The sequence below is a fragment of the Chrysemys picta genome, chromosome 14 (assembly GCF_011386835.1).
Source record: "Chrysemys picta bellii isolate R12L10 chromosome 14, ASM1138683v2, whole genome shotgun sequence".
NCBI classification, from domain to species: Eukaryota; Metazoa; Chordata; order Testudines; family Emydidae; genus Chrysemys; species Chrysemys picta.
Genome location: NC_088804.1, coordinates 24,499,194 through 24,512,051, shown reverse-complemented (window position 1 = coordinate 24,512,051; position 12,858 = coordinate 24,499,194). Strand labels below are relative to the sequence as shown.

Genomic DNA, 12,858 nt, shown 5'->3' with positions numbered 1-12,858 from the left:
GGATTTTCATGGATTTTTAGTTTGGCCGATCCTCTTGTGCTCACAGGGTTTCACAACCTTTTGAGTTAATTGTCTTTCTGCCTGTTTGACAATTCAAATGCAGTTTTTATTTGCAAATTTAGGCGGTCACTTTGAAAATTTAGTCCATAATGTTTTTTTTCTGGTTTCATACAGTAAATTACAATACCATTTAAATATATGTACAGTATAATTCATTCATACATAGTATGTATTCAATCACAATAAAAAAAAAAAAAAAGCTTAGGAAGGTTTTAAAGAAATTTGACTGAGTATCTCAGAAGAATAATGTTCCCGCCATATTTGGTAGCACAAGTTAAAATGTGATCCCCAGCTCTTCCTTTTGTGGGGAAGGAAGGGAGTTCTCGGTGCCATGTATTTTTAAAATTATTAAAGAAAACAAACCAAATTATCAAAGTTGATAACTGGGCGAAACAACAATTAAATAGTTTACTAATTGTTCCCCTAAGTCTAGTCTCATGAATAGCAATCATCAATAATTCATTTGATTTGGTGTTCTCATAAGTAGTCGCATGAGAAACAATTAGTTAACAATTCCATGTACTTAATTGTTGTTTCTCCCCATTATCAATTTTGATAATTTGATTTCCCCACAATCGATAGCAGCTCTTCAGAACACCCAATTTGATTCCTATGGTATAGCTACAAAGTGGATAAACTGTAATTCTCATTTGTTTTTCCTTAAGTATTAATGTTTCTTAAAGAATTGCTCATATTGCTCCAGTGAGTTAAGGGTTAGTTTCAAATCTACTTTCCTTCTGCCAGATTTCCTGAGAGAAGACACAAAAGTTGGGACTAGTTTTCTTCGTGTTGCAGCCCATGATGATGATTATGGTTCAAATGCTGCCATAACGTTCTCCATAGCAAATGAAGAACCAGCATATTTCCAAGTGAATCCTAGTACAGGTTGGGTGTATGTCAACCAACCCATACCTCAGGTACAGTGCACACTTCCCTCTGAGCCTGGCTAGCTCTGCAGACTGGTGGGAATGGACAGGGTCAAGGCCATGTCCTCACCTCCACCCTGACCCTCCCAATTTAGAGAACAGGAACGATAAAATTGTACCTGCCTTCTATACGGAGCTACAAATTTGTAGGAGAGGTGCCTGTGCCTTTCCTCTTCTTTGCTCACGCATGTAAGGGGTCTGAAGTTCGTTTGTTGCTGTTGTGAACCCCCTACTGTAATGTGCCTTATACACTCTGCAGTACATACTCAGTTGTCTCTCATGGATATTTCATCTGGAAGATGAAAGCACAGTGGACACAATTTTCAAACCTGGATGCCTAAAATTTGGTACTTTACCCATGTTTAAGCACCTAAATAAAATGCCCTAACTCCTGTCAAAGTAAAAAAAGAAAAGAAAAGAGGGTTTAGATGCCTAGCTTTAGATGCCTACGTTTGAAAATGTTGGCTATTTCTTTTAAATGTAATGGTTGTGAGACTGGCACACAGAATTTGGATGCAGGTACATTTCATTTATTTTTATTTTCTTATTGTTTCTGAGTGCCCCACAGGTCTCAATAGCAGAGCTGCATAGGCTAGGTGTGCCTCACAGGAACACCAGAGATTTTTTAGGACACATGCTTATAAAACATGCCAAGCAATTAGGTGGGGGAAGCAGCAGAACTTTCCCACCTTCTTGCACCTGGGTCCCGTGTCTTAGTGGGAGCTGAATTTACACCACTGTGAAATGAACATTAAAGGAGAACCTTTTCTTGATAATGTTTAATCTTCTTTTGGGAAAACAAATTAATTGTATTTTGAATGTATCAAATTGTACAGCACAACTTGGAATTACATGGTTGAGTTTTTTCTAATGTACAGTAGGGGATTATTAGATTAATTAAATCATTGCTGCCCTTTGACTCTAATTTCTTACCAGGGTACTGTCAAGATATAATACTACCCAATGACTGTACTAACAGTAGTATCTTTATTTAGTATGCACTCTGTAGGCCAAATTATCCCTCTCTGAGGCGGTAATGCTCTGGGCAGTGGGGAGACGGTGCAGCACCTGAGTGGCATTGCTGATCTGGTGGCATATGTGGAGTTCTGTGTCTTGGTTCTAACAGCACCTCACTTAGAGATGCCCCTTCTGGAGCCATTATTGCTTCCAGCTGGGCTAATGGACTTCCTTGCACTCCCCAGTGTCTGCAGCCAAATTAGGGCTGTCCCCCAAATTGGTGAGCTGGGATGGGGAAGGGCTCCTGTTCTGCAAAGCATACCTGTGCTAGAGAAGCCATAGTTTGTCCTTAGATGTTTTGACTGTCTGTTCATTTCACATAGTTCTATGCTAATATGCATAGCAAGATGACAATTATGTCCTACTCAGTAGTAACTATCAGTAGGACTCCTGCCGCAAATTAGTTTTTTTTTTAATGTAAATTATTATAATAGTCTGACATCTTTAGTAGTTTTTGAAAGTAACTAAGATAGTTTTAAGGGCTAGAAATGAATTTTTACTTTCCAGGTGAAGTAGTTCAGGTGTATAGTTTATAGTCACAGCAGTACTCAAAGGAGGGGGAAAGTAGTGGTTTGATGAAGACTCCAGAGGACCAGATTCTCACAGGATGTAAATCAGCATAGCTACATTGATTTACAACAGCTGAGCATATGGCCTTTCTCTTGAATGAATGGGTTCTGATAACCACAACAGCAATAACTCTATGCTTATGTCAAAAGAGGACTCTTACTGTGCATCAGTGGAAGATGAAAGAAATGGGGAGCCACACTGGTGCATTATGCCTCAGTCTGATGTCTGGTGGGTTGCAGATGGAAAAAGATGTGGATAATAGCTTCGCAAATGTTCACATACACACAAACGTGTGTGTAAAAGTATATACTCAGTATGTATGGTTTTGTGCATGTACACACATGCTACAGTGCATTAACTATACGGGTACTGTGTGCATACTGTGTACTTGTATGTTGCTTTCTGCAAAGAAACAATTTTTTTAAAAAGTGCATTGTTTAATGAGTCTTAGGCTGTCATACTAAGCTTTCTAAGGTTTACATTCTTCTTCAAGTGATTGCTCATGTGTATTCCACAATAGGTGTGCGTGTTCGCCACGTGCACCGGTGTTGGAAGTTTTCCCCCTAGCAGTACCCGTAGGGGAGCGCCCCTAGCAACCCCTAGAATGATGCCTCCATGGTGTGGTATAAGGGGCGCTGTGCTCTCCCCCCACCCTCAGTTCCTTCTTGCCACCAGTGAAGGTTCTTTGGAAGTGCTCTGCTCCACCTTTGCTGCAGCTCGTACCCAGAACTCTTGTTCGTTCAGTGTAGCAGTACCTGTAGTTAGTAGTTTAGTTTAGTGCACCCGGGCATGCCCCACACCCCAGGTTTTAAGTCGTGTGACACTTGTAGGTGACCAGTGCCAGTGAATGATCCGTATGCGGACTGTTTACGCTGTTGGGGTGAAACCCATCTCAGCGATCGCTGCAATATTTGCAAGTCGTTCAAGCCTCGGACCGAGAGAGAGAGACATTAGGCTCTAGGCCATCCTGATGGAGTCGGTGTTGACCCTGACTCCGGCGTGCTGCTCCGAGTTGGCACCGGGTATCGCGGTGTTGGTGCGCGGTGACCCCCCAGCGCGATCTACCAGTCGGCACCGCTCCCCATCCGCGGGGCATGCCAAGAAGGCTAAGAAGAGGCCTTCTCCACCGCGGCACTGAAGCAAGACTGGGGGAGAGGCTAGACCCATGATGGGCAGTCCTCGATCCCCATTGGCCTCTAGGCCTCCAACTCAGGTCCAGCTGCGTAGCCCGGCCCATTTGGAGCAGGCTTCCCCAGATGTCCGGATGCCCTCCATGCCAGAGGCCCTGCAAGCGGCCCAGGACGTTAAGTCCATGCCGGTACCGGGAGTACTGTCAATGTTGGCCCCGCGGTCCAGAGACAAGCCGTCGCTGAGATCTCCTCAGTCGCTCCTGACTTGGTACCAGTCACGGTTGAGGGAATGTTCCCTATGCCATTCGCCACTCAGCAACCATCCCGTGCATAGTCCATGCAGGTCACCGTCAACCCCCACCAGGTTGTCTGGCTGGGTTCCGACTGACAGGGACTCCAGGCACCACTCTGCATCGAGGAGCAGACACCAATGGGACCAAAGTAGACGCCACTGAAGGTCCTCGTCCCCGAGGGGCTATTGTAGCCAGTTGCAACATGAACGTCGACTCCGTTCACATTCGTCGTCTTGCTCCAGGACCCCACCATGATACAGCTCCCGCAGCCCCAGGCATCGATCGCTGGAGCCTCGCCATTGCAGATCCACCCACCAGAGCTGATCGCCGTGCGGCTGCTACCAGTGGTACCGTTCCTCCACGTCGGGATTATGGTCTCGTGGTCGGCACGGCTCCCGGTGCTGCCGCTCCTACCGGTCCGGGGACAGTGGCAGGTCGTATGTCAGCCCGGCCTCCCTTTGTAGTCGTCCATCGATGGGTCAGGCCAGCCAGGCCGAACAGCCTGCTCGCTCGGTGGCCGGAGCCTCAGAATGGTTGTCTGCCTCCCTCTCCCGGCCTCCGAGGAAGGAGTTGGTGGGACGTGCATCTTCGGCGCCGTGCCTAGAGAGTGACCAGTGGTGGATCCTCCGGTGCTGGTGGATACGCAAAGTATCATGCCTGCCTCCGCGCCCTCCCCTGATGAGGTGATTACGGCCTCTCCTCCCTCAGTCCTGCAGGAGGACTCTAAAGCCCAGCAGGAACTATTGAAAAGGGTGGCAGCAAACCTCAACCTTCAGGCATAGGAGGTGGAGGAGCCCTTGGATTCCCTTTTTAATATCATGTCCGCCTCGGTACCAGGCAGGGTGACCTTGCCACTCCATGAAGGGGTGGCAAAAATTTCAAATGTCTTGTGGCAAACCCCAGCCTCATTGCCCCTCATCTATAAGAGCGCAGAATGCAGGTATTTTGTGCCCGCCAAGGGACATGAATACCTATATACCCACCCTCCCCTTAACTCTCTGGTGGTCGAGTCGGTCAACCACAGGGAGTGGCGGGGCCAACCAGCCCCTACTCCGAAAAATAAAGACTCAAGGAGGTTGGATTCATTTGGGAGAAAAATGTATTCATCCTCAAGCTTCCAGTTACGGGTGGCGAACCATCAGGCTCTCCTGGGCTGGTATGAGTTCAATCTGTGGTGCTCTCTGCCCAAGTTCGAGGACTCCCTCCAGGAGCGGGTTAGGAAGGAGTTCAAAGCTCTAGTGGAGGAGGGTACAGTGACTGCCAGGGCAACCCTGCAGGACCTCCCGTTTGACGGCAAAGCTCTGTTTGCAGAACAGATGGACATAAAACTGCATGGCCTGAAAGACTCCCGCACTACGCTTAAGACTCTTGGCCTCTATGTTCCGGCTCCGGCTAGACCTAAGTTTAAGCCACAATAGGCTTCCACCCAGGCCACCCACTCTAAATACCAGCCCCCTTATAAAAAATTGTGGGACTATACAAAACACCCGCAGAGGCAGTCTCGGTCTGCCCCCCAGCCTGGGTCCTCCAAAGGCAAACAGGCAGGGAAATGGCAGTTTTGACGGGAGGCCCGGGGGCGAGCTACCAGTTCACATCAGGGATCCACCCACAATAAAGCTTCCCTTCTCCAACCGGTTGTGTGCTTTTCTCCCGGAGTGGTCGTGGCTGACCTCGGACCGATGGGTCCTCAGCACCATCTCCCGGGGCTATACCTTCCAGTTTACCGCTACCCTGCCCAACCACCCTCTGCCCCCGTCCCTCCTGGGGGACCCCCTCTCACAAGGCTCTGCTCAAGCAGGAGGTGGGGCAGCTCCTTGGCCTAGGAGTGTGGAAGTGGTGTCAGTGGAGTTCAAACGCAAGGGTATTACTCCCGCTATTTCCTTATCCTGAAAGCCAAAGGGGGGCTCAGGCCCATCCTGGATCTGCGAGGCCTGAACCAGCACATGGTGAAGCTCAAGTTTCGCATGGTCTCCCTGGACTCCATCATTCCCTCCCTGGATCCCGGGGACTGGTACGCCACTCTCGATCTGCAGGACGCGTACTTCCACATCCATATATTCGAGGGGCACAGGCGCTTTCTCCGTTTCACGGTTGGACAGGAACACTACCAATTTATGGTCCTCCCGTTTGGCCTGTCCACTGCCCCCAGGGAATTTACAAAGTGTATGTCCTACCTCAGGCACCGTGGGGTCCAGATCTTCCCCTATCTGGACAACTGGCTGGTCAAGGGCAGCTCCTGGTCGCAGGTGTGGGATCATGTGGCGCTCCTTCTGTCCACGTGCACCATCCTGGGCCTGTTGGTAAATGACACCAAGTCCACATTAGTCCCGGTCCAATGGATAGAGTTTATCGGGGCAGTCCTGGATGCCACATCGGCCAGAGCCTCCCTCCCACAGGACAGGTTCGAGACCCTGAAAGGGCTCATCGACACAGTCACAAGGTTTCCAGTGACAACAGCCAGAGCGTGTCTCCAGACCTTGGGTCACATGTCGATCTGCACATATGTGGTTCACCACGCCAGACTCAGGATGAGGCCCCTCCAACTCTGGTTGGCCTCAGTGTTCTCCCAGGCCAGAGACAGGATGGACAAGGTCCTCACTGTGCCTGAGCCGGCAATGGCTTCCCTACAATGGTGGTTCTCCCTGGGGAACATGCTCCGCGGGGTCCTGTTCAGAGGCAGGCCCCTGTCAATGGAACTGGTGTCCGACGCATCGGACCTGGGGTGGGGAGCCCATGTGGGAGACGTTCAGACCCAAGGTCTGTGGTCTGCACAGGACCTGGCCCTCCACATAATCGTCAAGGAGCTCAGGGCGGTCCAGGGACTTCTCCTCTCAGCACGAGTGGTCTCTTCTCCCAGAGGTGATGCACAGACTTTTCCAAGAGTGGGGAACTCCCCAGGTGGACCTGTTCGTGACCCGGCAGAACCGTCAATGTCCCCAGTTGTGCTCCAGGAGGGTGCTGGGACGGGGCGCTATCTCTGATGCCTTCCTCCTGTCCTGTCAGGCCAGTTGCTCTATGCCTTCCCCCCCCCCGTTCCTGCTGATCGGCAAAGTCCTGGAAAAGATAAAGACGGACAGGATATGGGTCCTTCTGATTGCCCCAGCGTGGCCTAGGCAGCATTGGTATGGGACCCTCATGAGCCTGGAGGTCACTCCGCCATGACCATTACCATCCCACCCGACCTGCTCTCCCAGGATCAGGGCCGCCTCCTCCACCCCAACTTAGCGGCACTCCAACTCATGGTGTGGCTGCTCAATGGTTAGGCCGGGAGGAAAGGATGTGTTCGGAAGGGGTTCAGCGCATCCTCTTGGAAAGCAGGCGACCCTCCATGCGCCAAGCCTACTTGGCAAAGTGGTCTTGGTTTTCCCAATGGGCGGCTGAGTGGGGCTTTTCCCCCGTGGCTGCCCCGATCCAGCTCATTTTGGATTACCTCCTTCACCTTAGAGCCCAGGGTCTCGCGTCCTTGTCCGTCAAGGTGCACTTGGTGGCCATGTCGGCCTTCCACCCGCTGGTGCAGGGGCACATGGTATTCTCCAATGCCATGCCATGACATGACTGGCCGATTCCTTAAGGGGTTGGATCGTCTCTTCCCATACATTAGGCCCCCAGTCCCGCAGTGGAACCTGAAATTGGTGCTGACCCAGCTGATGGGTCCCCCATTTGAGTCACTAGCTACGTGCTCCTGGTTGCACCTCTCATGGAAGGTAGCCTTCCTGGTGGCGATCACGTCAGCTAGATGGTCAGGGTCCTGACCTCCGAGCCCCTCTACACGGTGTTCAATAAGGATAAGGTCCAGCTCCACCCACATCCTTCGTTCCTCCCGAAGGTGGTCTCTGCCTACCACATGGGTCAGGACATTTTCTTGTCGGTCCTCTGCCTCAAGCCCCATGCGTCCAGTGAGGAATGCCACCTCCACACGCTGGATGTGAGACGGGATCTGGCCTTTTACCTGGAACGAACTAAGCCGTTCAGGAAGTCTTCGCAGCTGTTCATCTCCTCAGCCGAACGCATGAGGGGTCAGCTGATCTCCACCCAGAGGCTCTCCAACTGGATCACCTCGTGCATCGGTACCTGTTATGACCTGGCGGGAATCCCTCTGCCACCAATTTTAAGGGCATACTTGACTAGGGTGCAAGCCTCGTCTTCTGCCTTTTTAGCCCATGTCCCCATTCAGAACATCTGCAGGGCTGCCACATGGTCTTCAGTTCACACGTTCACCTTGCACTATGCCATTGTCTCCCAAAACAGGGACGCCAGGTTCGGCAGGGCTGTGCTCCGTCCCGAGAATTTGTGAACTCCTACTCACCTCCAACAGATATAGCTTGGAATCACCTATTGTGGAATACACATGAGCAATCACTCGAAGAAAAGACAGTTACCTTTTCCGTAACTGGTGTTCTTCGAGATGTGTTGCTCATGTCTATTCCATATCCCGCCCTCCTTCCGAGTTGTCCGGCAAGCAGGAACTGAGGGTCGGGGGAGTGCGCAGCACCCCTTATACCGCGCCATGGAGGCGCCACTCTAGGCGTTGCTAGGGGCGCTCCCCTACAGGTACTGCTAGGGGAAAATCTTCCGACACCAGTGCACATGGCAAGCACGCGCACCTATTTTGAACTAGACATGAGCAACACATCTCGAAGAACACCAGTTACGGAAAAGCTAACTGTCTTTTTTTGAAGGGGAAATAATTAACAAATTCAAACCGTGATCAGAAAACCCAGTAATGAAATAATGTATTTTTTTCACTCAGAGGTCATTTACAACTCAAGAGATTATTGCCACAGATGGAGGAAACAGGAGCAGTAAGGTTGAGCTGGCTGTAACAATTACTAGTGCAAAAAATCAGCCCCCACAGTGGGAAAGAGACAGTTATGAAGTTGTCATTCCAGAGAATACCACACGAGATACACACATTGTGGTAAGTTGTTTTTATAGATTGTGCAATACCAGGAAATGCATCTTTGGTTAAAAATTGTTAATAGTTTTTATAATCCTAAAGAGTGAAACATCTACTGATCTGCTGTCACTTTAATTTCTGAGAATATTTAAAATAATGGGCCAGTCCTTGCTCTCATTTATATCTATGCAACCTCCACTTGACTTCAGTAGATTTGGACAGATGTGAGAACAGAACTTAGCTTAGTATTAGTAAATAAAAACTCCTATTTAAATGTTTTTTTTATATATGGGATTCTGTCTCATCATGACTTTCTTAATTGCTTTTTTATTTTTTTTTTATTTTTATCTAATAGGATTATAGGGCCGACAATGTATATTCTTATATTGACGGCCTCATTCTGTTTGGTTGCACAGAACCAGAAACTAACACAACTTGGTCAAATAATTTGTAAAATATGTTATATATAAAAAGAGACCAGATGTCCCGATTTTATTGGGCTTTGTCTTATACAGGCGCCTATTACCCACCACCCCTCCCCTGATTTTTTTATATATATCCTAATCTGTGGTGAGTGATAATCTTTGATTGAAACTGACCTGCCTGATAATACAGAGATACATTGAACAAGATTAGATTTTTACAGAGTTTTGAAGAATTTGGGGAGGGGGCTGCACATAAATAACTTCTATTAAAAAAGATTCTGTCCCTGCAAAACTGATTATTTGAACATTTTCAACTGCACAGACAATTAAAGCAACTTCTCCCATGGGTGACCCTCGTGTGACCTATAATCTAGAAGATGGACTTGTTCCAGAGACCAACATGCCAATTCGTTTCTATCTGACTCCAAACAGAGAGGATGGTTCTGCTTCAATCCTAGTAGCTGAGCCATTAGATTATGAAATAACAAAGAGCTTTGTGCTGAAGGTTCGGGCCCAGAATGTTGCTGCAGTGCCTCTGGCAGCGTTCACTACTGTCCATGTCAATATAACAGGTGCGTAACATGGTAACAATAACACTGTAGTACATTAGCCAAGAGACTTATTAAAAGTTTTATGATTCTCACATACATTTAATTATAAATAATGAGCTCTTCTTTTTGAATATTTTAGATGTCAATGACAATGTCCCTTTCTTTACTTCGTCAATATATGAAGCCTCAGTAACAGAGGGAGCTGATATTGGGACATTTGTTCTTCAAGTCTCTGCAACTGACCTAGACCTGGGTCAGAATGGTGAGGTAAGCAAAGAGTTGAAGAGTCCTAGATTATACCACAACTCTCAGAACAGTATTTGTCTTCCTATTAGGGATTAAGAAAGCTGTCAGTGGCAAAGATTTTCAAAAGTCCCTAATAATTTTGGGCCCCCTCGATTTCTACATAAGAACAGCCATACTGGGTTAGACTAAAGCTGCATCTAGCCCAGTATCCCGTCTTCAGATGCCAGGTGCCCCAGAAGGAATGAACAGGACAGGTAATCATCAAGTGATTCATCCCCTATCGCCCATTCCCAGCTTCTGGCAAACAGAGGCTAGGGACACCATCCCTGCCCTCCTGGCTAATAGCCATTGATCGACCTATCCTCCATGAACTTCTCTAGTTCTTTTTTGAATCCTGTTATAGTCTTGGCCTTCACAACTTCCTCTGGCAAGGAATTCCACAGGTTGACTGTGCATTATGTTAAAAAATACTTCCTTTGTTTGTTTTAAAACTGCTGCCTATTAATTTCATTTGCTAACCCTTAGTTCTTGTGTTATGAGAAGGAGTAAATAACACTTCCTTATTTACTTTCTCCGCACCAGTCATGATTTTATAGACCTCTATCATATCCCCCCTTAGTTGTCTCTTTTCCAAGCTAAAAAGTCCCAGTCTTATTAATCGCTTCTCATATGGAAGCCATTCCATACTCCTAATCATTTTTGTTGCCCTTTTCTGAACCTTTTCCAGTTCCAATATATCTTTTTTGAGATGGGGTGACTACATCTGTACGCAGCATTCAAGATGTGGGTGTACCATGGATTTATATAGAGGCAATATGATATTTTCTGTCTTGTTATCTATCCCTTTCTTAATGATTCCCAACATTCTGTTTGCTCTTTTGAGTGCCGCTGCACATTGAGTGGATGTTTTCAGGGAACTATCCACAATGACTCCTGCCATGCGGGCAGGGGACTGGACTCGATGACCTCTCGAGGTCCCTTCCAGTCCTAGAATCTATGAAATAAGATTTCTTTCTTGAGTGGTAACAGCTAATTTAGACCCCATCATTTGATATGTACATCCCACCCCTGTTCTAGAATGTTTTTTGATAATGTGGACAGGATAGGTCAATTCTAGGACCATGCTATGGAACAGTGTTAAAAGCCTAGATCCTCAGCTGTAGTGTAAGTTATTGCAGCTCCACTGAAGTCAACGGAGCTAAAACAATTTACAGCAACTAAGGATCTTCCCCTGTGGTCTTGAACCAGGGGTCAACCAATGAAATTAATAGGCACCAGGTTTAAAACAAACATAAGGAAGTACTTCTTCACACAATGCAGTCAACCTGTGGAACTCTTTGTCAGTGGATGGTGTGAAGGCTAAAAGTATAAGTGGGTTCAAAAAAGAATTAGTTAAGTTAATCGAGGATAGGTCCATCTATGGCTATTAGCCAAGATGGTCAGGGATGCAGCCCCATGCTCTGTCTGCCAGAAGCTGGCACTGGATGAGGTGGGATGAATCACTCGATAATTGCCCTGTTTATTCCCCCAAAGCATCTGGCGTTGGGCACTGTCGGAAGACAGATACTGAGCTAGATGGACCTTTGGTCTGATCTAGTATGGCCTTTATGTTTTTATGTTCTTTTTTTTTATGATTATGTTTTCCAATGTGCATTATTTTGCATTTATCAACATTGAATTTCATCTGCTATTTTGTTGCCCAGTCCCCCAGTTTTGTGGATCCTTTTTTAGCTCTTCGCAGTCTGCGTGGGACTTAACTATCTTGAGTAGTTTTGTATCATCTGCAAATTTTGCCACCTCATGGTTTACCCCTTTTTCCAGATCATTTATGAATATGTTGAATAGGACTGGCCCCAATACAGACCCTGGGGAGACACCACTATTTACCTCTCTCCATTTTGAAAACTGACCATTTATTCCTACCCATTGTTTCCTATCTTTTAACCAGTTACCAGTCCATAAGAGGACCTTCCCTCTTAACTCATGACAGCTTACTTTGCTTAAGAGCCTTTGGTGAGGGACCTTGTCAAAGGCTTTCTGAAAATCTAAATACAGTATATCCACTGGATCCCCCTTGTCCACATGCTTGTTGACCCCCTCAAAGAATTCTAGTAGATTGGTGAGGCATGATTTCCCTTTACAAAAAACGTGTTGACTCTTCCCCAACAAATTATGTTCATCTTTGTGTCTGACCATATTGTTTTTTACTATAGTTTCAACCAGTTTACCTTGTACTGAAGTCAGGTTTACCAGCCTGTAATTGCCAGGATCACCTCTGGAGCCCTTTTTAAAAATTGGCGTCACATTAGCTATCCTCCAGTCATTTGGTACAGAACCTGATTTAAATGATAGGTTACAAACTACAGTTAGTAGTTCTGCAATTTCACATTGGAGTTTCTTCAGAACTCTTGGGTGAATAATATCTGGTCCTGACTTATTACTGGTGACTTATTACTGTTTAATTTATCAATTTGTCCTCTAATGACACCTCAATCTGGGACAGTTCCTTAGATTTGTCAGCTAAAAAAAATGGCTCAGATTTAGGAATTTCCCTCACATCCTCAGCTGTGAAGACCGATGCAAAGAATTCATTTAGTTTCTCTGCAATGGCCTTATCGTCCTTGAGTGCTCCTTTAGCATTTTGGGTCCTGTGGCACCTTTGAGACTAACAGAAGTACTGGGAACATAAGCTTTCGTGGGTAAGAACCTCACTTCTTTCCACACTCGCCATAATTCACCACCA

The 12,858-nt window shown here is 47.0% G+C and overlaps 1 protein-coding gene across 3 annotated transcripts in view; it reads left to right on the top strand.

Annotated features, from left to right (window-relative positions):
• Positions 1-12,858, top strand: part of LOC101947377 (neural-cadherin-like) — a 120,168-nt gene that overhangs the window by 56,438 nt on the left and 50,872 nt on the right. For all 3 annotated transcript variants that reach the window (XR_010592568.1, XM_008167001.4, XM_065567146.1), the window contains exons 11-14: positions 805-977; positions 8,747-8,914; positions 9,641-9,890; positions 10,009-10,136. Coding sequence is in view for 2 of the 3 variants with exons in the window: in XM_008167001.4 (XP_008165223.3) it covers positions 805-977; positions 8,747-8,914; positions 9,641-9,890; positions 10,009-10,136 (719 nt within the window). In the remaining variant the exon portion in view is untranslated. The remainder of the gene's footprint in view (positions 1-804; positions 978-8,746; positions 8,915-9,640; positions 9,891-10,008; positions 10,137-12,858) is intronic.